Source organism: Haliotis rubra, unplaced genomic scaffold, assembly GCF_003918875.1.
Source record: "Haliotis rubra isolate DU_JTF1 unplaced genomic scaffold, ASM391887v1 Scf180, whole genome shotgun sequence".
Classification (NCBI taxonomy): domain Eukaryota; kingdom Metazoa; phylum Mollusca; class Gastropoda; order Lepetellida; family Haliotidae; genus Haliotis; species Haliotis rubra.
Genome location: NW_025765781.1, coordinates 1,039,127 through 1,066,062, shown reverse-complemented (window position 1 = coordinate 1,066,062; position 26,936 = coordinate 1,039,127). Strand labels below are relative to the sequence as shown.

The 26,936-nt window shown below is 39.8% G+C and overlaps 1 protein-coding gene across 2 annotated transcripts; it reads left to right on the top strand.

Moving 5' to 3' along the window:
- LOC124273427 lies at positions 1-24,431 on the top strand. Of its 2 annotated transcripts, XM_046708695.1 has the most exons (6): positions 4-312; positions 1,658-1,840; positions 16,033-16,152; positions 19,241-19,354; positions 20,619-20,810; positions 23,880-24,431. In XM_046708695.1, the coding sequence occupies exons 1-6, from the start codon at positions 222-224 to the stop codon at positions 24,140-24,142; spliced, it is 963 nt and encodes a 320-aa protein (XP_046564651.1). In that variant the 5' UTR covers positions 4-221; the 3' UTR covers positions 24,143-24,431. The 2 variants fall into 2 exon arrangements, with proteins under 2 accessions (XP_046564652.1, XP_046564651.1); XM_046708696.1 differs by lacking the exon at positions 16,033-16,152 and having other exon boundaries at positions 1-312.
- Positions 24,432-26,936: the final 2,505 nt, after the last annotated feature.

The following is a 26,936-nucleotide window of genomic DNA, read 5'->3' as shown; positions in this document are numbered from 1 at the left end:
GTAAATAACTTTCCTCTAATAAGCGCAGCTCACTAACAATTACGGTAATTAGACCCAGTAAGCGCAAACGCGCCTGGCCTCTAACATGCGTCGGGTCTGGAACTCCGTTGAAAAGCCCTGGGCGCTTATTGGAGGAAATACCGTAAGTGACAATTGTATTATTATTGAATTAACACCAACAGCCTAAACAAAGTGGTTGAGAGTATGACTCAAAGGCTTTGATGATGGGACCTATGTCGGCTGTGTGCGCTGTTCTCTCAGTTCTTCTGCTGCAGTGTATCTCAACTCAAGCCGATGCACACAACAACACAGGTAAAATTCATACATTTACTCATTGTCTCATTACGTCAGAATCCTATGATTACATGTCCTAGTTGCCCAAACGTTGTATCTGATTGGTGATTTGGTCAACCAAAACTCTGAATACTGTTCACTCTGCTGATAGGAAAGTCATGCTTAGTGTTTTTTGTAGTACGAGAGGACCTTTTAACACTTTCCATAGACATCTGTTTTCATCACTGGCTGTACTGATCCATTGATATATTTATCTTCACTCTTCTGCCATGCTGGGGGCGGTGGGGTAGCCTAGTGGTTAAAGTGTTGACTCGTCACACCGAAGACCCGGGTTCAAAACCCCACATGGGCACAATGTGTGAAGCCCATTTCTGGTGTCCCCCGCCGTGATGTTGCTGCAATATTGCTAAAAGCGGCGTGAAACCAAACTCAGTCAGTCAGTCTTCTGCCCTGCATTTCCGATCTGAATAGAATCGTTTAATTGATTTGAACAGTTCACAACTTAATGTTAAATCGAAGGAGAGATGAGTACAGTTTGTTTTATGATCCCATTAATGATGTCTGTATATCAGTGGGAACCAAAACCTGAATGATTTTAGAATGAATGAATTGATATTGTCTCACACCTTAAGGAGTGGGTGAATACGGTTTTGTGCCAATTTCAGCAATAGTTCGACAGTATTGGTGGAGGACTCCAGCAATGGGCTTCACACGTTGTACCAATGTGAATAATCAAACACTATTTTTGAAGGTGACGTGCAAAATCTCTTGCCACTACCACCCCATCACGAAATTAAGTCAAATAGGTAATTGTGTCGGAAACCATTTTGGTCACTGTAATGATAGCTTTGGAGTGAGTGTGTTAATATATATATATATAGTTATCATTACATCGACAATATTGTGACGAAAACAATTAATTATCATATTAAAAATCAATAAAATTAGAAATTTAAAAAACTTTTGACGATGAACAGTAGAACGACTAGTGTATTAGCATGTAATTAAAAGCAAGACAATACAATATAAAACAAAAAGGGGAAACTGAAGGTAGACCACCATGCTAAGGACCATGGGTGTTAGCTTTGGAAATGTAACGTATTTTTTATTATATTTTATTAACTAAGGGTCTAAATATTAGTCGTTAATAGAGTCACCTGTATTTGTTGTCAACACGTTTAGGCGAAACATCTTCAGGGAAAGGGAGACAAACCGGTAGGCTTGGTATCAATACATCTCTTTGCATATCACTTACATACCCAGTTCAGGACATTGCTTTACGTTTAATATTTTGGATAACATGTTTGGTTCAACTATATATGACTGTTTCACATTCGATACATACATTTTCATATCTGTTCAGTGAATGTGACAACGTTGGAGTGTCCATTGGATGTGCCGGTAGGGTACAGGATGAGGGGAAGTTTGAAGTACAACCAGTCAGTGTATTTCACCTGCCAAGGATGCAATGGACAAGACACCTGGGGAGACTCAGAGTGTAAACATGACGGCACCCGGGATGAAATTACATTACCAAACTGTTCAGGTAGGCAAGTATAAACATTCTTTGTAAGATCTGGGGCGGTGGGGTAGCCTAGTGGTTAAAGCATTACGTCCGTCACGCCGAAGACCCGGGATCGATTCCCTACATGGGCACAATGTGTGAAGCCCATTTCTGGTGTCCCCCGCCGTGATATTGCTGGAATATTGCTAAAGCGGCGTTAAACCCAACTCACTCACTCACTTTTTGGAAGATCTGCATATGTCACTTTGACTTTACGTCTTATCTTACTAGGCGCCCATGAAGGGCCACCTCCTCGTGGTGGGTGCTGGGTCACGCTAAGCGCCCTTCGATCCCCCGTTGTGGACCCGGGGGGATATTTGGTCCACCAACCCGTTTGCCGTGGGTTGCGCCCCTGTGTCGGTAGAGGAAGGGATTCTTGTTGTTGAGGGCACTGGTTCCAGGACCAGTGTTCCTCTGCCCAACACACCACTTCGGCCCTGACTTCACCTAGACGGGTGGATGAATGGGCCCGGTTCAACCAATCGGCTGGTCACGCCAAGCCCTGTGTATGGACTATATATATATCTATATGTCATTGCACACATTTGATTTGGAATTGTTTCAGTTTCGGACTTGGCATCATTGTTCATCTAAAACGTTTGTGATTTTGAAATATGTTATTATTAACTTTGCCTAGAGTCTTATGCCCAGAAGGCGGTGGCTCATGGGCCAAGCTGGTAGATTAGTTATTTCTAACTCTTCTGCTGGAGTATATCATCCGAGTATCCTTGGTGCTGCAAGTCGGAGACCCACTTGTTTTTAGCATTGTCCTTGTGATACTCCGTGGAGGGTGGGGAGCTCGGATGTTGAACCATAATCTATTAGCTATGGCTTACGAAACTCCCCAGAAGAAAAACAAACGTCATCTTGATACTGATCCTATTGACAACGAACTTAGACTGCCCAATTCAATCGATTACTGGCCACGTTTTCTTGTTCTTGAGACCGAAGATAAGACACCGCTGAAGTTAAACCCATTTGCTGTATCAAAGGGTATCCAAGGAATTGCCAGAGATGTGAAGACTATTAAACGATTACGTTTTGGTGCGCTGTTGATTGAGTGCGGCAAAAGGCACCAGTTTGAAACTTTTGTCGGCATTCCAGTCACTGTCACGGCCCACAAAACACTTAACACAAGCAAAGGAATCGTCAGAGACCGTGATTGGTTGCTGGCTGACATGTCGGAACTAGATATTGTCTCCGAGATTAGAGATCAGGGTGTGTTGTATGTTAAGCGTTTTACAACCCGTAAAAATAATGAAACCATAAAAACCAACACCTATCTGTTTTCCTTTTCCTTACCTACTGCCCCCAAATCGCTGAAGGCAGGCTACTGTAACCTCACTGTTGACACTTACATTCCGAATCCCCTTAGGTGCTTCAAGTGCCAAAAGTTCGGTCATGGCGTGAATACTTGCACATTGTCTGTTGTGTGTGCTCACTGCGGTGGAAAGACACACACAACAGAAGATTGTGACAGTGATACAAAAAAAGGTACTAACTGCTCAGGGGACCACCCATCATTCTCTAAAGACTGTCCTATTTGGAAAGAGCAAATGGCCATCAACAGAATTAAATTCACCCAAAAGTTGGTCAAGGCAAAGAACCAACACAAAGCTATGCTTCCATTGCCAGAACGCCAGAAGCAAACTCTACAGTCACCAAATTATCTGCAAGTTGTCAGACCAACTTAACATGGGTTACAACAGATTCTCCTCAAATTATTTCAACTGCCATATCTACTCAGACAGCTGAACCACTTCCTAGTACATCCCGAATCCAGTCGGAGGCATCCTCTGACCATGAACCATCCACTCAGTCAACAGTAAGGTCTCAACAAACCGCTAAAAGCAAAGGTAAAAAGCCAGATTCATTGAAAAAGCTAAGTGGCAGAGCCCCTAAAGGCTCAGAAAATAAAATTCAATTCTTCAACAGATATGGATCTATTGAGGATATGGACGTGTCCGAAAACGTCCGTTCTAGGGCACACAGCTTGTCGCCCAACAAAAAAGTGCGGGGTCGATCCCCAATAAATCCACCCAAAAGATAGGTTATCATAATACTATCGTTCAGTGAGTGAGTGAGTGAGTTAATATTTAACGTCACATCGGCAATATTTCAGCCATATCGTGACGAGAACATGCGATATTAGAATGAAATATATGTATATTATAAAAAACCTGCCGACGAAGGACAGTAAAAATACTAGATAATCACAGCTATCAATATAAAACTAGCGAAAAAAGCTAAAACATTCCAATTAAAGAAGACAATACAATGTAAAAATGGGCTATAGATCGCCAACAACTGAAGGTAGATCACCATACTAGAGACCATGGGGACTTACAGTGCCTTTGCTACCTGCATGGACCCTAGTTGGATTTACACCATCCCTTCAGCCATTGGCGACAGAAGAGAAATCTAGCCATAAATTAAAAACACACTTATTCTACGATTAAAAAGCAGGGACACTTAAATTGACTTTGAAAGTTTTGGGACTTACGTACCCCCTCAGGAGGACAATAATTTTACGCTACGTCAAGCCCCTTTGAGGGTACAGCCACTAACAATCTCAGTTGCTAATCTAAACTACCAATAATAAAATATATACCTATTTACAAATCAGTCAACAAATCTAGTTTTTTTAAAAATGCAAGAATTAAACGAGAACTGACATTATTAAAAAGATCCTTCAGTGTTTTGGATGTGAAATAGATATCCCTTGTGATGGAATATTCAATGCGCTTGACTGTGATCCTTTCATCACAAGGGATACTAAACGGAGGATCTTCGCCTTTCAATAAATATTCATGAGTATATCTGGTATGGCCAATGCGACATCGTCGCATAATGACCTCTTCAAATCTGGACTGACAACCCAAGTAGGTGTAACCAATGTAGGGTTTTATTGCATGTAATTTATTAATACCTACTTGGGTGTCCCACTTCTTCTGCATTAGATCGCGGATGTATGTTCTAATGCTGGCTTTATAATCAGAGTATGGGATAAGAAGTGGTGTCACAGATTTGTTGAGGGCTGCCTTAGCAGCAATATCAGCCATCATGTTCCCAGAAATGCCAACGTGGCTGGGTAACCAACAAAAGACGATGTCGCATTGGCCAGTAGCAAGTTCATTGTACAATTCAATAATTTCTAATAAAAGTGGATGTTTGCAAGAAAGATTTTTAATAGCCTGAAGACACGAAAGAGAATCTGAAAAGATGATATATTGTTTATATTTACGGTGTTTATTAATACATTTAAGAGCTGTTAAGATGGCGTTTGCTTCTGCTGTAAAGATAGAGCTGTTATCCGGTATTCTAGAAGATATTGTTCGGGATCCAATGACAGTGGCACATGCCACTGCGCCACCATCCTTGGACCCATCTGTAAATAAGGATTTGTATGTATTATATTTATTTCTTAATTGACTAAATTCTTGTTTATACTGTAATTCATTTGTTTCTGATTTTTTAAATGTAGTTAATGTTAGGTCAACTTGTGGCCTAACCAACTGCCAAGGCGGAGAAGAAAGAAAACGGGAAGGAGCTATATGTTCTAGCTCAATGCCAGCAGCAGAAAGGAAAGGTTTCACTCTTACACCAAGAGGCGGAACAAGAGAAGGTTTCTTGTTATACAGATCTTCATATAGTGGAGTAAAGATACAATTATATGCAGGGTTTGACTCATTGGAATAAAGTTTTGTAATATACTGTAAAGTTAATTTTATACGGCGTTGTGTAAGAGATGGCTAATCAGCCTCGACGTAGAGGCTGTCAACAGGTGAAGTTCTAAAGGACCCAAGACATAGTCTTAGACCTTGGTGATGGACAGAATCTAATAGTTTTAAGTTGCTCTTGCAGGCTCCACCATGTACGATGGAGCCATAATCAAGTTTCGAGCGGACCAATGATCGATATAGGTGTAGGAGAGTGGCTTGATCCCCTCCCCACTTAGAATTTGAAACAACTTTCAACAAGTCAAGTGCCTTCAGGCAGTTAGTTTTGAGGGATTTAATATGCGGCAGAAATGTTAAATGAGAGTCAAAAATTAAACCCAAGAACTTGGCCTCCTTAACAACTTTGATGGGAGTGCCAGTCAGAGATAGTTCAGGGTCTTCATGCGGTTTGTATTTACGGCAGAAATGTATGCAATTGGTTTTGGATTTAGAAAATTTAAAGCCGTTTTCCAGACACCATTTATGTATTTTGTTTAAACACAACTGCAGTTGTCGTTCAATAGTATGCATATTTTTACCACGACAAGAAATATTAAAATCATCCACAAAAAGTGATCCATCGATTGAATCATTTAAAACCTTGGATAAGCTGTTGATCTTGATACTACATAAAGTCACAGACAAAATACTGCCTTGTGGGACACCCTGATCCTGATTGTAATGATCAGACAGGGTAGAACCCACTCGGACTTGAAATTGTCTGTCCTTTAAAAAGTTCGCTATAAATTGAGGCAAACGTCCTCGCAATCCGAAGCCATGTAAATCTCTTAAAATGCCATATTTCCACGTAGTGTCATAGGCCTTTTCAAGATAAAAAAAGATAGACACAGCGTGTTGTTTATTAATGAGTGCGTTTTTAACAAATGATTCCAAACGCACTAGGTGATCGACAGTACTTCTGTTTTTGCGGAAACCACATTGTATATCTGTTATAAGGTTATTAGTTTCCAAGTACCAAACAAGTCGATTATTAATCATGCGTTCCATGGTTTTGCAAACACAGCTTGTTAGTGAAATAGGTCGGTAATTTGACGGATCTGTATGATCACGTCCAGGTTTAGGTACTGGTACAACTATAGCGTCACGCCATGAGGAAGGAAATTCCCCTGACGTCCAAATATCATCAAAAATATGTAATAGCGTTTCTAAACATGATTCTGGTAAGTGCTTCAGGAGTTGATAATGTATGTTATCAGCTCCTGTAGCAGTATCGTGAGCTTGATCAAGAGCAGTATGGAGTTCATGAATAGAAAATGTTTCATTATAATCTTCCCCATTATCTGAATGGAAATTAATACTTTTCTTTTCTTCTTGTTTTTGATATTGCTGGAATTTAGGCACATAATTAGAAGAGGAAGAGTGTTTAGCGAGAGTTTCACCCAGTTTATTTGCAATATCTGATTTATCGGTAAGTAATTGATGTAGCATGTAAAATTTTAAATTTATTTAAATTGTGCACCATAGGATGGCGACGGAAATAATGTTCAGCTTTTTTCCGCGCCTTCCTAGCTTGTTTGCATTCATCGTTGAACCAGGGTTTCCGAATATGTGGAACCACAGAGGACTTTGGTATACAATAGTCAGCTATGATATTCAGGTCATAAGAAAAGTCTTTTATAGGATCAGGAACATCTATAAAAAGTTCAGGTTTAAGTTTGGCAGAACAGAGAGTTTCATATAAAGGCCAGTTAGCCTTTTTAAAATTCCATCTTGATGATGGAGGAACATCAGATGGGTTTACAGGTTTTAGTATTTTGGGAAAATGGTCACTACCACAGAGGTCGTCGTGGACTGACCATTCAAACTCATTTAATAGGTTAGAATCAGTAATTGACAAATCAAGAGCTGAATACGTTCCTGTGCCAGGGTGTAAATATGTGTTTGAACAATCATTATATATGCATAAATCATTGTTTGAAATAAACTCCTCCAGTATTTTACCTTTAGCGTTCAGAGTTGTACCGCCCAGAGTGGGTTGTGGCCATTAAAGTCACCCATAATAATACAGGGTTTCGGAAGTTGATTGTAAAGTGTTTGAATATCAGCCTGTTGAAGAGCTGAAGATGGCGGAATATACAGCGAGCAGAGAGTAAAAGCAACGTGCAGAGTAATGCGTACTGCAACGGCTTGAAGATTAGTTTTAAGCAAAACAGGGCTTTGGAGTACATTATGCCGTACGAGGATGGAAGATCCTCCCGTAGCCCTATCACCCGGGGGAGAAAAAGAATGATATGCATTGAACTGACGTAAACTGAAATTATCTGTCTGCTTTAGATATGTTTCTTGCATACAGAATGCTGATGGACTAAAGTCCTGGACCAATAGGTGTAAGTCGTTAAAGTTGGTCTTCAGTCCTCGGCAATTCCACTGTATAATATTCGTTAGGGAAGCTATCTTTTGGGTGGAATGATTGGGGATCTACCCCGTACCTTTTTAGAGGGCGATATGCTATGCGCCCGTGGCTCGACGTTTCCAGCCACATCCATTCTTTCCAGAGATCCAAACTTATTAAATAGTTGGATCTGATTATCTGACCCCTTTGAAATTCTATCACTTAGATGTCCTTTCGAAGATTCAGTTCTTGCTTTGGTTTGCTTCATATTTCTGTGAGACTTTTGTGGGTTTTGTGCTGGTGATTGATTCTGGGTGAAAGACGATGATTGGTCTTGTGATAGAGTCTGTATGTCAGAAAGTGAATCCGATGTTTGAGTTGATTGTTCATTTGAGTATATTTGAGGTGCTTCAGATTTCAACCATGTCAAGTCTGTCTGGCAGGCTATAGATGATGTCTTGACTTTGGGGTTTGTTTCAGGGGCTATCTGAACGATAGACGCATACGTTTCTGTGCCTTCCCGAGATAGAACAAGTTTCTTTGCATCAGAGAAACTGATGTTTCTGGAAAATTTAATTTTATTTATTTCCATCTGTTGTTTCCAGATAGGACAGTCTTTGGAGCATGACGGGTGACTCCCTGAACAATTGGTACATTTTTTAACATCATTGTCACAGTCTTCCGTTGTGTGAGTTTGCTCACTGCAGTGAGCACATGTGACAGATCGTGTACACGTATTGACGCCATGGCCATATTTTTGGCATTTGAAACACCTCAGCGGGTTGGGAATATAAGTGTCAACTTTGATATTGCAGTAACCTGCTTTAATTGTTGTTGGGGCAGTCGATGTTGAAAATGAAAAAGGTATGTATTAGTAGGTTGTGTTTGTGAGTTCTTTCGTGTGGAGAACCGTTTAACATACAGAACACCTTGATCTCGCATCTCAAACACTATGTCAGCTTCAGTCATATCAGTAAACAACTGATCCCTGTCACGAACAATGCCTTTACTGGTATTGAGTGTTCTATGAGCTGTAACTGAAACAGGAACACCGACAAACGAAACTATTGACATGAGGTTGTTGGATTGTTGCTTCCTGTTGCATTCTATTAGCAAAGAACCTGATCGCAATCGTCTGATGTTTTTTACCTCGCCAGCTATGCCTTGAACTCCCTTAGATATTGCAAAGGGTTCAGCTTGAGAGGTGTTTTGTCAACTGTCTCAATCACTAGAAACCGTGGCCAATGTTCTACAGGCGTTAAAGGCCGTTGCTCGTCTTCATTATCCAGAGGACGTTTGGTTTTTTTGTTAGGGGTTTGGTAGTCCATGTTTGTTGGTAATAAGGTTCATCATCCGAGCTCCCCACCCACCATGGAGTATCATAAAGACAATGCTAATAACAAGTGGATCTCCGACTTGCAGCACCAGGGATACCCGGATGATATACTCCAGCAGAAGAATTAAAGAATTAATTAATCTACCAGATTGGCCCATGAGCCACCGCCTTCTCGGTATATGACTCTAGGCAAATTACAAAATTGATGAAGATGCACTTGCAATTCGAGTGATAGATAATTAGGCCAAGACTTTTATCAAAACAAGTTAAAAAAGTTGAAGTATTTTGGGAAATACAATAATACTCAGGGCTTGGCATGACCAGCCGATTGATTGAACCGGGCCAGTTCAACCACCCGTCTAGGTGAAGTAAGGGGCGAAGTGGTGTGTTGGGCAAAGGAACACTGTTCCTGGAACCAGTGCCCTCAACCACCAGCCTCCCGTCCTCCACCGACACAGGGGCGCAACCCACGGCAAACGGGTTGGTGGACCAAATATGCCCCCGGGTCCACAACGGGGGGGTTGAAGGGCTCTTAGCGTTACCCAGCACCCACCACGAGGAGGTGGCCCTTCACGGGTGCCTAACTATCGTTCAGTGGAATTGCAGAGGAATACGGACTAATTTCAACGAATTGCAGCTTTTAGTCCAGGATTTAATACCATCAGCCCTCTGTCTGCAGGGAACGTATTTAAAACAGACAGATACTTTTGACCTGCGTCATTTTAAGGCATATCATTGTTTTTCGCCCCCGGGTGATAGAGCCACTGGAGGATTTTCAATCCTAGTTAACCATAATGTTATCCATAGCCCTATTACATTTACTACAAATCTCCAAGCAGTTGCAGTGCGACTTACATTGCACGTTGCATTTACATTATGTTCTATTTATATCTCACCATCTTCAACCTTTCAGAAGACTGATCTTCAAACTTTATACGATCAGTTACCAAAACCCTGTATCATTATGGGGGATTTAAATGGCCACAACCCTCTCTGGGGTAGTACAACTACTAATGCTAAGGGTAAACTATTGGAAGAGTTCTGCTCAGATAATGATCTGTGCATATATAATGATGGTTCCAGCACTTATCTACACCCTGGAACTGGAACATTTTCTGCTCTCGACTTGTCAATCCCCATTTCAGAACTACTGAATGAATTCGAATGGTCAGTCCATGATGACCTCTGTGGAAGTGACCATTTCCCTACTATACTAACTCCCGTTACTCCATCTGATGCTCCTCCATCATCAAGGCGGGATTTTAAAAAGGCTGACTGGGTTTTTAAAAAACTTAAATCTGAACTTTTTATTGACGTTCCTGATCCTGTCGAATGTTTTTCTGATGCACTGACCAGCTGATGAGTGTAGCTGATGAGTGTATGCCCAAATCCTCTGCAATTCCACATATTCGAAAACCCTGGTTCAACGATGAATGCAAACAAGCTAGGAAGGCAAGGAAAAAAGCAGAACATTATTTCCGTCGCCATCCTATGGTGCATAATTTAAATAAATTTTAAATTTTAAATGCTAAAGCACGGCGTACTTTTAAACAGAATAAACGCCAATCTTGGCAAAATTATGTATCCAAAATAAATTCTCGAACGCCCATGTCCAAAGTATGGAACATGGTACAGAAAATTAAAGGTAAAGGTACTAAATCTAGCGTCCATCATCTTAAACATGGAGAGCAATTACTTACTGATAAATCAGATATTGCGAATAATCTAGGTGAAACTCTTGCTAAACATTCTTCCTCTTCTAATTATGTGCCTAAATTCCAACAATATCAAAAACAACAAGAAAAGAAACCGATTCATTTCAATTCCGATAATGGGGAAGATTATAATGAACTATTTTCTATTCATGAGCTCCATACTGCTCTTGACCAAGCTCACGATACTGCTACAGGGGCTGATAACAAACATTATCAACTCCTGAAGCACTTACCAAAATCCTGCCTAGAGACTCTTTTAAATATTTTTGATGATATTTGGACGTCAGGTAAATTTCCTCACTCATGGCGTGACGCTATAGTAGTACCAATGCCTAAACCTGGACGTGATCATACGGATCCGTCCAATTATCGACCAATTTCACTAACTAGCTGTGTTTGCAAAACCATGGAACGAATGATAAATAATCGACTTGTTTGGTACTTGGAAACAAATAACCTTATAACAGATATACAATGTGGTTTCCGTAAAAACAGAAGTACTGTCGATCACTTAGTGCGTTTGGAATCATTTGTTAAAAACGCTCTAATTAATAAACAACACGCTGTGTCTATCTTTTTTTATCTTGAGAAGGCATATGACACAACGTGGAAATATGGCATTTTAAGAGATTTACATGATTTTGGAATACGAGGCCGTTTGCCTCAATTTATAGCCAACTTTTTAAATGATAGGGAGTTTCAAGTCCGAGTGGGTTCAACCATGTCTGATCATTACAATCAGGACCAGGGTGTTCCACAAGGCAGTATTTTGTCTGTCACTTTATTTAGTATCAAGATCAACAGTTTATCCAAGGTTTTAAATGATTCAATTGATGGATCATTATTTGTGGATGATTTTAATATTTCTTGTCGTGGAAAAAATATGCATACAATTGAACGGCAACTGCAGTTGTGTTTAAACAAAATAGATAAATGGTGTCTTGAAAACGGATTTAAATTCTCTAAATCCAAAACTAATTGTATACATTTTTGTAGAAAATATAAACTGCATAAAGACCCGGAACTGTTCCTCAATGGCACTCCCATCAAAGTTGTAAAGGAGGCCAAGTTCTTGGGTTTAATTTTTTGATTCACATCTAACTTTTCTTCCGCATATCAAATCTCTAAAAACTAAATGCATGAAGGCACTCGATTTATTGAGATTCGTTTCCAATTCTAAGTGGGGAGGGGATCAAGCTACCCTCCTACAATTATATCGATCATTGGTACGTTCCAAACTTGATTATGGCTCCATCGTGTATGGTGGAGCTTGCCACAGTATTCTAAAACTTTTAGATTCTGTCCACCATCAAGGTCTAAGACTATGTCTTGGTTCCTTTAGAAATTCACCTGTTGACAGCCTCTACGTCGAGGCTGATGAGCCATCTCTTACACAACGCCGTATAAAATTAACATTACAGTATATTACAAAACGTTATTCCAATGAGTCAAACCCTGCATATAACTGTGTCTTTAATCCACTATATGAAGATCTGTATAACAAAAAGCCTTCTCTTGTTCCGCCTCTTGGTATATGAGTGAAACCTTTCCTTTCTGCTGTCTGGATTGAGCTAGAACATATAGCTCCTTCCCGTCTTATTTCTTCTCCGCCTTGGCAACTGGTTAGGCCACAAGTTGACCTAACATTAACTACATTTAAAAAATCAGAAACAAATGAATTACAGTATAAACAGGAATTTAGTCAATTAAGAAATAAATATAATACATATAAATCCTTATTTACAGATGGGTCCAAGGACGGTGGCGCAGTGGCATGTGCCACTGTCATTGGATCCAGAACAATATCTTCTAGAATACCGGATAACAGCTCTATATTTACAGCAGAAGCAAACGCCATCTTAACAGCTCTTAAATATATTAATAACCACCGTAAATATAAACAATATATCATCTGTTCAGATTCTCTTTCGTGTCTTCAGGCTATTAAAAATCTTTCTTGCAAACGTCCACTTTTAATAGAAATTATTGAATTGTACAATGAACTTGCTACTGGCCAATGCGACATCGTCTTTTGTTGGTTACCCAGCCACGTTGGCATTACTGGGAATACAATGGCCGATCTTGCTGCCAGGGCAGCACTCAACAAATCTGTGACACCACTTCTAATTCCATACTCTGATTACAAAGCCAGCATTAGAACATACATCCGCGATCTAATGCAAAAGAAGTGGGACACCCAAGTAGGTATCAATAAATTACATGCAATAAAACCCTACATTGGTTACACCTACTTGGGTTGTCAGTCCAGATTTGAAGAGGTCATTATGCGACGATGTCGCATTGGCCATACCAGATATACTCATGAATATTTATTGAAAGGCGAAGATCCGCCGTTTTGCATCCCTTGTGATCAAAGGATCACAGTCAAGCATGTCTTGCTTGACTGCATTGAATATTCCATCACAAGGGATAAGTATTTTAATGTCAAAACATTGAAGGATCTTTTTTATAATGTTAATTATCATTTAATAGTTGAATTTTTAAAAGAATTAGATTTGTTGACTGATCTGTAAATAGCGAAATATTTTATTGTTGGTAGTTTATATTAGTAACTGAGATTGTTTGTGGCTGTACCCTCAAAGGGGTTGACGTAACGTAAAATTATTGTCCTCCTGAGAGGGTACATAAGTCCCAAAACTTTCAAAGTCAATTTAAACTTGCCAGGATTTTTAGACGTAGCATTCTTGTCTTTTTAATTGTAGCTAACATTTCTTACAATCGCCAGCAGCTGAAGGGATGGTGTAAATCCAACTAGGGTCCATGCAGGTAGCCAAGGTACTGTAAGTCCCCATGGTCCCTATTTTGGTGATCTACCTTCTGGTGTTGGCGATCTATAGCTTGTTTTTATATTGTATTGTCCAAATAGTGCTATCAGTTTTAACTCTCCATACTAGTTTTAGTTGTAATTGTAATATTCTAGTTGTTTTACTGTCCTTCTTCGGCAGGTTTTATAATTTCTCTATTTATTCTATTTTAATGTCAAGTGTTCTCGTGCCACGATAACTCACTCACTCACTCACTCACTCTTATCTTACTATACACGTAAATGTCGAAATATTGTACACGTAACGATGTGACGAATTAAATAATGCAAAAACTCACGTAAGAGGCGACAAACCCATGTAGCCCTGGTGTTGCAAGATGGTTTCCACTGCAACATTTTCCATGTTGACACTCGATAGCAGATGGTGAGCAGGGTTGATGAAACACATCACTATACCATGGCTTACAACTCTCATTCAGTTAAAGGAAATAAAAGGAGACATCTGTCTTCTTCTGATGATGAAGAAGTACCTCAGTCTGGTGCTTTCTGGTAGTTGGGCTTTCTTGCCCAAATTCCTGGCTGTTGAAGCTGCGGACTGAAGTTCCGTCAAACTAACTGTGACTGTGCTGCCACTGATCAGTCACAGATCATTCAGATTAGATTTTGAGACGCCCCCCTCCGCACCTGTCTATTCCCGTTGCTGTCGTGCGCCCCTCCGCGCCAACCGTCAACAATCATGTTTGTTAAACAACTTTTCTGTGATGCATGACAATTTCTAATATACTGGACAAAAATATATATGTAAATTTTGAAATCATGAATAATGATCTTTTTATTCATTAACACACTGAAAAATATTAAATCATAAATATACCAATGTCCCTAACTTATTTTGTCAAGTATAGATGAAAAGGTGTTTGAGTATAGGTTATTCATGAACATTTTGCCTCGTAATATTCATCAACTACCTTTCTAAACTGATATAGTTAGCAGTTCACTGGGAGACTTTCTAGTCAAGCAGACTGTAGTATGGTGATCTACGTTCAGTTCTTGGCGATCTCAATGGTGTTTTTTTATTGCATCGTCTTCTATAGTTAAACTGTTTTAGATGTCATCATTGCTAGTCTTAAATTTATATCTTGTTGTTTTACTGTCCTTCGTTGGCAGGCGCTTATAATTTGCTTTTAATTACTATAAATCTATAGTTTGATTTAGTCACGATATGGCTGAAATATTGTCGATGTGACTCAAAATCTTCATTCACCCACTCAAATTGTGGGAAATGAGAAACATGGCAGTATCACGACTACGTCGGTTCCCGGTACAGATCCACACAAAGGGTAAAAGCACAAACTGCAGTCACTTCACAATGAAATAGCAAAGTACGCAATGGATTATACATCTCTAGATCCAGCGGATATCCCCCAATGTTCTTTAGAGATTAATGAAGTTATATGTGCTGTACGGCATGTATGTGAATATTGATTGCAATTTTGGAAAGTAAATTTATGAAAGATCGGTGAACGTCATGGAACGTTCATGACTAAGATCTCTTTAGTACTGTTAACTTTCATGAAATTACTGAATTTTGAAAAGAAATAGAATTATTAGATAAATATTGATAAATAGTTTGTAAATAGGTAAACATGTTATTATTGGTAGTTTAGATTAGCAACTGAGATTGTTGGTGGCTGTACCCTCAAAGGTGGTTGAAGTATTGTAAAATTATTGTCTTCCTGAGAGGGTATGGAAGTCCCGAAACATCGAAAGTCAATTTAAATTAACCAGTTGCTTTAAATGTAGTATATTTGTCATTTTAATTCGGGCTATATTTGACCACAATCGCCAGCTACTGCAAATGACGTAAATCCAGCTAGGGCCCATGAAGGCAGCAAAAGTAATGTACGTCCCCATGGTCTCTAGTATGGTGATCAACCTTCAGTTGCTGTTAATCTATAGCCCATATATTTATATTGTACTGTTGTCACGAGTCTCTTTTTATGATTATGATAGCGTACTAGTTTCAAATTCAGAGCTGTGATAATCTAGTATTGTAGTTTTGACTGTCCTTCGAAGACAGGTTTTTACGTTCTAAATTTATTGATTTTAATGTTGACGTAAATTACATTGCTTTCGTCACGATATGGCTGCAATATTGCCGATGTGACGCTAAATATTAACTCACTCACTCAAGACTAAGAACCAGAAAATCTAATGTGACATACAGCTCGGATCATGTACGAACACTTCCGCTCTTCCTTTCCAGTGTCCTGTCTGAACAGTGAAAAGTCGTGTCCAACAGAGAGGTCAGGGAACTGTTTGTTCTGGCCCTCCTCGATGTGGGAGATATGTGGACGGACTTGTGATACGCCAGCCCTCTGTCACAGTAGGTTACAGCAATTTACAGAAAAGAACCAGTCACCAGTAAAGTAGAAACTTCCAGAGCATCATTTCATTCCATAAAATGTTTGCTTAAATTTAAAATATTTCTTCTATAATCTTTAATATGAATTCATGCCTGGCATTACAAGATGTTCCCAAAGTAATCGAAGTCAATTTTACGCTACCACATTTTGACTCGTAGTATTACTGTGTTACGGTTAATAATTTGCCGTTCCCCTTTGCACCAGCAAAATAGAACACAGTGAGTGAGTGAGTGAGTTTGGTTTTACGACGCTTTTAGCAATATTCCAGCAATATCACGGCGGGGGAACACCAGAAATGGGCTTCACACATTCTACCCATGTGGGGAATTGAACCCGGGTCTTTGGCGTGACGAATGGACGCTTTAACCATTAGGCTACCCCACCTCCCCTATAACACAGACATACTTGTTAAAAGGTGAAGATCCTCCGTTTTGTATGAGAGAGTCACAGACAAGCATCTCCTGCTTGACTGTGTTGAATTCTCCATCATAAGGGATAAATATTTCAACGTTAAAACTGTTAAGGATCTTTTTAATACTGTTCATCTTCATTTAATTCATGCTTTTTTAAAAGAAATTGATTTGATTAATGAATTTTGGTAAATATGTTCTGTAGATAGATATGTTTTTATGACTGGTAGTTTTGATTAGTAACTTAGATTGTTAGTGGCTGTACCCTCAAGGAGGGTTGAAGTATCGTATAATTATTGTCCCCCTGAGAGGGTATGTAAGTCCCAAAACTTTGAAAGTCAATTTAAACTAACCAGGATTTTTAAACGTAGTATTCTTGTTATTTTAATTTTGGCTAACATTTCTCATAATATATAAAAACCTGTCGACGAAGGACAGTAAAACATACTAGAATATCACAATTAGAATTAAAACTAGCGTGGAAAGTTTGAAACTAATAGCACTATTGGGACAATACAATATAAAAACAGGCTAGAGATCGCCAACAACAGAAGGTAGATCACCATACTAGGGACCATGGGGACTTACAGTACCTTTGCTACCTGCATGGACCCTAGCTGGATTTACAACATCCCTTCAGCCGCTGGCGATTGTAGGAACATTTAGCCGGAAGTTAAAAGAACTAAAATATTACGATTAAAATGTGGTAAATTTATATCTTACTTTGAAAGTTTTAGGACTTACGTACCCTCTCAGGAGGACAATGATTTTACGGTACTTTAACCCCCTTTGAGGCTGAACCTGATGATAATGATTAAACAGGGTAAAACCAACTCGGACTTGAAATTGCCCGTCATGCAAGTCTTTCAAAATCCCATATTTTCACTTCATGTCCAATGATTTTATAGATCGAAAAAGATAGACACTGCATTTGTTTATCAAATATAGCGTTTTTAGCAAATTATTCCAAACGCACTAAATGATCAATGGCGCTTGTGTATTAGGAAAACAACAGTGTATAGCAGTAAGTAGATTGTTGGTTTCTAAGTACCCGACTAATCGGTTATTGGTCAGTGAAATTGGTCGATAATTTGAAGGATCAGTATGATCAGGTACAGGTTAAGGCATTGTGACAATTATACCATCACCCCATAAAGACGGAAATTTCCCCGACGTCCAAATATCATCAAATATACCTAAAGAGGTCTCTAAGCATAACTCTGGTAAGTGTTTCAGGAGCTGATCATGTATGCTACCAGTTAATGTAGCAGTATCAAGATCATGTTCATGAACAGTATGTAGGTCAGTAGTTCATTGCAATCTTCCCCATTATCTGAAATGAAATTAATAGTTTTCCTCTCTTGCTGTGTCTAGGGTAATTTTGGAATTTGGGTACATAATTAATTGAGGAAGAATGTTTCGACACAGTTTCGACAAGTGTATTGGCAATATCGGGTTCACCAGTTAATAAATTGTTTCCGTCTTTAAGATGGTAAATGCGAGATTGTGAGCCCTTACATTTGAGTTTTTGGATCTTACTCCAGACCTAAGACATTGGCATACCCGAATTCATTTTGGATACATAACTTTGCCAAGGGTTGGCATTTACTTTGTTTGAAAGTATGCCGTGCCTTAGCATTTCAAATCTTAAATTCGTTTAAATTATGCACCATAGGGTGTCGACCGAAATGATGCTCAGCCCTTTTCTGTTCCTTTCCAGCTTATTTGCAATTATCGTTAAACCATGTTTTTCGAATATGTGGAATTGCAGAAGACTTTGGCATACGCTTGTCAGCTATGATATTCAGTTCATCAGAAAGGGTTTGTTTTTTTATAACATCTGGAACATTACTAAAAAGTTCAGGTCAAGACAGTTAGCCTTTCTAAAATTCCATCTTGATAATGGAGAAACATCAGATTAGGTCTTAGCACGGGAAATGGTCACTTCTTCCACAGAGATCGTCGTGGACTAAACATCAAGAACTGGATACGTTCCTGTGACAGAATGTAAATATGTATTTAATCATCATTATAAATCACCATACGGTGTTCATTCTGTCCTTCCGTCCGTCTGCAAAATTTGACCGGATCATATCACCGAAACTATGCATGCTTGGCTCTCCAAACTTACCACATAAGTTAATCATAACCAGCAGATGTGTCTTTTCCTATTCTAAAGTTTATTAGAATTTTATGTTTGGCTGTTTCTATGGAAATACGACTTTGTACAAAATGTGTTTGATGGTTATCTTCATCTACGTCCACTTCATTGTGTGCAACATGAGACACTTCAATAATGCGTCACGGAAAACACACAAAAAAAAGTAATATTTCCATAAACTAATAATTCAGTCAGTAAATAGCAAAACTATCATCTAACGTTTGTATTAAGTTTGGTGGCGCTGGGATGTATATTGGAAATAGCTTTGTCACTATTATTTCTATCATAATGCATACAAGCAGCAAAGAGGATCCGGAAGATTTTCGCCAAGTCCAGCTAGTTAGGCTCATCATCAGCTCATGGTCCTTTCCCACAGCAGTGACGGCAAATAGGACCTCTCCTAGAGAGAACTGGATACAATAACACAATGTAATCACCATATACTATGTTTAGTCTGCAAACCAATACTTGTTGAAGGAGAATCCGGAGAGTCTGACTGCCAGTGCGGTGTGTATGCCAGGAGAGGACGATGTGAAAAGGAGGCCAACATCCGAGAAATTGTCTGCCCATACACCTGCTCCCTCAGAGCCAGTGAGTAGCCTTCGGGTTCGCTTACAAAACAGACAGACAAAAACAATCATGCTTTGAGTTTTTCTTATACATATTTTTACCACATTGCATCCCCAATAAGTCTGCATAGCGAGGCATGCCCATATTCGTTTATTGACGTGTTTATGTCCAGAACATTTTCATTTTGTTTTATTGTACAAAGGAGGACACTGTCTCAGCATTTTTCGAGAATCAAACATAAACTCCAATCAATGCCAACCCATAGCAACACACTGTCCCACACACATACTCAAATCCACACTCATACCCAATCTCATACCCACACCAACAGCCAAACCAAGCCCCAATCCCACATGGTTACTCAAACCATCACCAATTCCTATGTCTCATCCATACTCACATCCATAGTTACATCCAAACCGACAACCAAGTATTATCCATCCCTACACCCATATTCACGCCCACATTTTATACTCATTCCAGACCGAAAATGACTTGCTGACCCAATTTCTGCTCCAACACCCACCCCACAATCCTACTAACACCATATAGACTCCCACATCCATTTTCACATCCCCACCCACAACCATACTTACATCGCACTTACACCCAAACTCACATCCACAGTCACACAAACCAACGGTCACATCCACATCCTCTTGCCAACCACAACCACCACATATCTACGCACACGTCTACAACCACAATCATTCTAACACCATACACACAACCATATACACATTCACACACACAAGCATACTAATACCGCACTTAAATCCAAACTCACATCCACACTCACACACCAACGGTCACATCCACATCCCCTTGCCAACCACAACCACCACACATCTAAGCACACACGCCTAAATATTTAACACAGCGCAATTGACCGCCTCCGTGGTGTAGTGGTTAGAGCATCCGCCTGGAGTGCAGAAGGTCGCGGGTTCGATCCCCGACCGGGTCATCCCAAAAGACGTTAAAATATGGTACTTGTTGGTCCCTGGCTGGCGCTCGGCATTAATGGGTACAACAAGGACTGGTCGACTCGGAGTCAGTATAATGTGTCTGAGTGGGGTATTCATGCTTCACTGCGGCATGGTATCTCAGTGGGCTAGCACAATAAAACCAGCTTCAGTCTGGGCTAGTTCAAGCAGCCGCACATACACATACATACGCATGCACGTCGTCATATGAGCGAAATATTCTCAAGCACAACGTTAAACTCAATTCCACCACCACACAGCGCAATTACGTTTCGTTAACCGAATTCTGGTAACATTTACAGATATAACCTGCGGCGATCCGAATCTTCTCTTCCCTCACGCCGTGGCCTCCCGTCAGACGCCCCACTGGATGGACACGATATCTTTCAAATGCGAACCAGGCTATATGAATATGGGCAACCCTCCATGGATAGCCTGTAACATCAAGGGGGAGATGGTTTTGTATTTTAGGGACAATGTGCCTCACTGTGTCCGTAAGTTATTCTCAATGTTCTATTCTTAGAACTGTTGACAGTAGATGCATTGATGCATGTCTTCAGTAACTAACCTGAACTCTGGCGCGATGGTCCATGTCCTCCCCGACAAGGTAGTCCATGTTCCCCTTGACACGACGCCTAATTTCATCCCTGGCATAATGTTAATTCATATTCTCCCTGACTAATTACTAGACGTCCTTTCTGTCAAGACGGTCCATTTCAATCCTGACACGATAGTCTATATCCCCACTTAATGCATACCCTTGGGCGCGGTGGTCCATGTTGCATGTTATACGATGGCCGCACCGCACCGCACCGCACCGCAACGCACCGCACCGCACCGCACCGCAATAATAATAATAATAATAATAATAATAATCTACTTCTATAGCGCCGAGTTCCAGCTAGGCTGCTCACAGGCGCTTGTGCAGTTCAGTCTATTTCATTTCAAATAGATGTGTCTTTAAATGTTTTCGAAAAGTTTGTAGACTTGGGGCGGATTTTAGCGACATAGGGAGGTTGTTCCATAGCATGGGAGCTGCACATTCAAAGCAGCGGTCCCCGTATTTGGTCCTGGATGGTCTGGTGATAAGCAGATCTTTATCTTGTGATCTAAGGGTTCTTGTTGGTCTATGGTTGTTAAGAAGAGATGACAAGTAAGATGGAGCAGTGTTGGTCTTCAGGCACTTGTAGATAATGGTGAGCAACTTGAATTTTATGCGTCTGGCAACGGGTAGCCAATGCAGTTCTCTTAACCTGGGGGTGATGTGGTCTCTTCGAGGACAACGAGTTATTATCCTGGCGGCTGTGTTTTGTATAACCTGGAGTCGATGAACCAGGGAAGCTGTTATCCCAAACAAAAGTGAATTGGCATAGTCAATGCGAGATATGACTGTTGCTTGAGTGAGAGTTTTGGCGGTTTCATCTGAAAGATATCGTCTTAGTTTACCAATCTGATGAAGATGATAGTGAGAAGACTGGCACATTTGGGTGACCTGCTTGTTCATGGTCATATGGGAGTCAAAAACAACTCCTAGATTCTTCACTTGGGAAGAGGCAGGCACATTCACAGGTCCAATATTGACTGAGAATTCTGTCATACGTTCCTGTAAGTGCTTTGGCCCAGCAATGAATACTTCCGTTTTGTTGTCATTTAGTTTGAGAAAGTTAATTCTCATCCAAGTTCTGATGTCACTGATGCAGCTTTCCAGCTTTGTTATCTTGTCCTGAAGTGATACAATCCTAGAGGCGATACAGCTCTGGGTGTCATCTGCAAAGCACTGGAAGTCAATGCAGTGGTTCCGGAAAACATCACCTAGTGGCAACATATAGATGGTAAACAAGAGTGGTCCGAGGACTGAACCCTGTGGAACGCCATATGATAACCACCTTTCTTCTGACACGGCTTCACCCACTTTCACTGACTGAGTTCTGTTTTTTAGATATGACTCAAACCACATCAATGCTGGTCCGGTGATACCAACAGTCTTCTCAAGTCGAGACAGAAGGATACTGTGGTCTATTGTATCGAAGGCTGCTGACAGGTCTAGTAGAACAAGAAGTACTACTCTCTGATTGTCGAGATGAGAAAGGATGTCATTTTGCACACGAAGGAGTGCTGTTTCTGTACTGTGGTGTTCTCTATAGGCAGACTGGAACTCTTCCATCAGGTTGTTTTTTTCCAGATGTTCTTTGATTTGGATTGCTACAATCTTCTCAAGTACCTTTGATAGAAATGGTAGGTTAGACACCGGCCTATAATTTCTAATGTCATTTGGATCAAGTGATGTTTTCTTGATAAGTGGACGAATAAGAGCCATTTTGAATGTGCTTGGTACTTCAGATGCAGCCAGCGATGTATTGAACATGGCCACTAACGTGCTGTCAATAACAAGATGGTTCCTGTTCCATCTGATGATCCATATTGGGTCCATGTATCGCGACACGAACTCTTAACACGATAAGACGCCACTCCCCCGACGATTGACTAGACTTAATATTTAAATATGTATTTCTTTTTCCATGTACGCTTTACAAACAATTTCTTGTGATGGTAACGGCATAAAAATTGTATTTTATTATTGTTGAGTAATCTATAATCTCTATCAATTTCTTTACTTGATTGATAGATAGTGATCTCATCCACACTCAAATTCATCACAATTTTGAAAATGGTAGTTTTTAAGTTGTGGCATAAGTATCAGGCAATTATAATATTCTACAGTTATTCTATTTAGGATGTCCTAGGACGATTAATAGAGGTGTTTGTGTTTAATTCTGAAATTCGTAAAGCTGTACTGAGTGGTAATGATGAGAGTAAGGTTGTCTTTTGCAATGGACATTGCTGACCATTGTTCTCGAAGATGTCATGCTTCTTGCAAAGTTCGTAAAGTTCAAACAATAACTGCTTGGTTGCGTTTCTTCGACCATTTCAACACACTCTTTTTCTGGTCCAGATCGTAAATGTCATTCGCAAGATTGCTAATAAAACAAGCTTCATGTCACAGTAACTTTTATTTCCATTTCCTGGGTATATTATCTCAGCTTACGGGGAAAGCACACCTGGTAGATGTACCTCACTAACAAAGTGGCGCCAATGACACAAACGCTCTTGACCTCTAGAACACAGACCAATATATAGTTGTTATAACTCTCGGATCACATAAACTCTGTCTTTTATAGACGACCTCACTGTGATGTTAGTCTTCAATTGTTTTTCCTTACAAATAAGGGGGTGCATGAAATCTCTTGAGAGAAATCCACATGTATTTTTTGAAGCTATTAAGTGACTTACCAATCTACATTATCGTAGGCAATAACAATGTCCTTGCTTTCGTGAACTTTGTTCAATAACATTCACTCACTTATTACATTTTCTTACAAACATGGGGTTGCATGAAATCTCTGAGAGAAATCCACGAGTACTATTTGACGCTATAACGTGACTTATTACTTGGTTGGTGACTTACCAATCTGCATTATCGTGGGCGATAACGATGTCTTTGCTTTCTTGAAAATTGTTCGATAACATTCACTCACTGATTATCAAAAAAACTTGTATTTCAGCGGAAAAGATATACGACCAATTCCGATACTCTCCACAGGCAATCTTTCTGCAGATCATAGAGTCTTTCCCTGCTAAATCAGGCTTCTATTGCGCTATTGCCTGCAGAGAGTCGTCAGTATGTACCCACTTCATCTTTGAGAGCAACACGTGTGACATATGCAAGATTCCTAGGTGGAAAACCGGAGGATACAACTTGTCCGGAAGGAAACTCTGGCAGAAAGTGTTACCAACAGAGTATCCTCGTGACTTTCGAATGCCCTAATACTTTTCCTACAATCGCCAGCGGTGTAAATGGTGTATATCCAGATAGGGTCTATGTAGGTAGCAAAAGAAATGTAAGTCCCCATGGTTCCTAGTATGGTCATCTACCTTCAGTTGTTGGCGATCTATAGCCCGTGTGTTATCCTGTATTGTCTTTTATAATTTGAATTTTGTAACTTTGCTCGATAGTTTCATATTCACATCTGTGATTCTCTAGTATTTTACTGTCCATCGTCGACAGGTTTTAATCCTCCAAATGTTTTCACTTTTTATTGTATAAATTGTTTTCGTCATGACGTGGCTGAGATATTGCCGATGTGGCGTTAAGTATTAACTCACTCACTCAAATCCCCTAAGGTGTATTCATACACATTCCACTAGGGACACAATGTAACGTAAACTATCATTCACTGTCTGATGTCCCCTGTCCTATGTTGAATTTTGTTTCCTGTATTCCACAAAAAACACTCTCGTCATTTTCCGACAATTTTATGACAGTTTGTCCACGAAACTTGTTAAATGCCTACGGTTTCATACCAGGTTAAATCGGAAAATAAGAATAATCATACCCGGACGTATTTATTCATACCCGCATGTAAATGGAAGACAATTCCATTTCCTTCACAACTGACCTATGAAAAGTCCCGTTGCGCATGGACAGCTTTAGTCCACATAGATATATAGTCCGTTTCCTTACTGAGAATGGAGCTTTATGTCAAGTATTAATGGTTCTACGTTAAGAATCTGAAAAAGGATTATGTCACTAGTGAGTGTCACCCCACTTCACTGCTGTTGTCAGCAAAGCCTGTTTCGAGACTTTGGCTTTCGTGTGGATAGATATAGAGTCCACCACAGAGATAAATGCCATCTTTCAATTTGCACCAATACCTTGGCAGACGCTCGTGTTTGTCTGTTCGTAGTAAGCAAAGCGTTCACTCGTCATGCCAAAGACCCAGGTTCGATTCCCCAAAAGGGTATAAATTGTGAATGGGAGACTGAGTGTTGCTATACAATACATTATTATTGGAATCGAATGTATTAAAAGTTCTTATTCTCCTTTCTTTCCGTCTTGTGGAAATAAAAGCTTACAAAAGGGAATAAAGTCTTATCATTCTTTATGTACAAACATACCTGTGAAGGTCCGGGTTAGAATTGGCCTTCAGTAACCCAATGCCTGTCGTAAGAAGCGACTAACGGGATTGGGTGGCTTGCTTGCTTGGTTGACACATGCCATCGGTTCCCAATTGCGCAGGTCGATGCTCATGCTGTTGTTCACTGTATTGTCTGGTCCAGACTCGATTATTTACAGACCGCCGTCATATAGCTGGAATGTTGCCGACTGTGGCGTAAAATTAAACTCACTCACTCACTCACATCTGCAGATAATCTCTGAGGTTAATATGAACCAACTGTTAAGTCCGCTCAAAACCACAGACGACAATCAACGTAACAACTATGATCAAAACTTATGTTTTCGTGTTAACTAAAAGAATTATCTAGACCTTGGTCACACTTCGTTTGTCCATACTTCTGAAGCATTTACCGGAATCAGGTTTAGAGACCCTTTTGACTATTTTTGACGATATTTGGACTTCTGGAGAGTTTCCTTCTTCATGGCGTGATGCTATAATTATCCCTATCCCTAAACCTGGACGTGATCATACCGATCCTTCGAATTATCGACTTATTTCGCTTACCAGCTGCGTTTGCAAACCCATGGAACGGATGATTAATAATCGACTCGTTTGGTACTTAGAAACCAATAAATTAATTACAGATGTTCAATGTGGTTTCCGCAAAAACAGAAGTACTGTTGATCACTTAGTGCGTTTGGAGTCCTTTGTCAAAAACGCTCTCATTAATAATCAACACGCAGTGTCTATCTTTTTTTATCTTGAAAAAGCATATTATGCTTCGTGTTGTTCATAAATGAGAGCGTTTATGACATTTCGTGGAAATACGGCATTTTATAAGATTTACACGACTTCGGATTGAGGGGCGTTTGCCTCAATTTATATCAAACTTTTTAAAAGACAGGCAATTTCAAGTCCGCGTGGGTTCTACCATGTTTGATTATTATAATCAGGATCAGGGTGTCCCACAAAGCAGTATTTTTTCTTTCACTTTATTTAGCATTAAAATAAACAGTTTAGCAAGGGTTTTAAATGATTCAATTGAAGGATAACTTTTTGTGGATGATTTTAATATTTCTTGTCGTGGGAAATATATGCACACCATTGCAAGACAAATGCAGCTTTGCTTAAATAAGATTGATAAATGGTGTTTGGAAAATGGATTTAAATTTTCAAAATCCAACACTAATTGTATCCATTTTTGACGAAAGTATAAACTTCATAACGACCCAGAATTCTATCTAGATAACACGCCTATTAAAGTAGTAAAAGAAGCGAACTTTTTGGGTATAGTTTTTGAGGAGCATTTGACTTTTCGACCAAATATTAAATATTTAAAAAATAAATGCCTGAAGGCCCTTGATTTGCTGAAGATTGTCTCTAATACAAAATGGGAGGGGATCAGAAAACCCTCCCTTAACTTTACCGAGCTCTTATACGATCCAAGCTTGATTACGGCTCCATTGTATTTGGTGGAGCCTGCAAAAGCAACCTTAAAGTTTTAGATTCTGTCCATCACCAAGGTCTAAGACTTTGTCTTGGATCATTTCGAACTTCTCCCGTTGACAGTCTTAATGGGGAGGCCGATGAGCCTTCTCTAAAACATCGCCGTATTAAAACTCTCCGTGCAGTATGTTACAAAACTATCTTCCAATGAGTCCA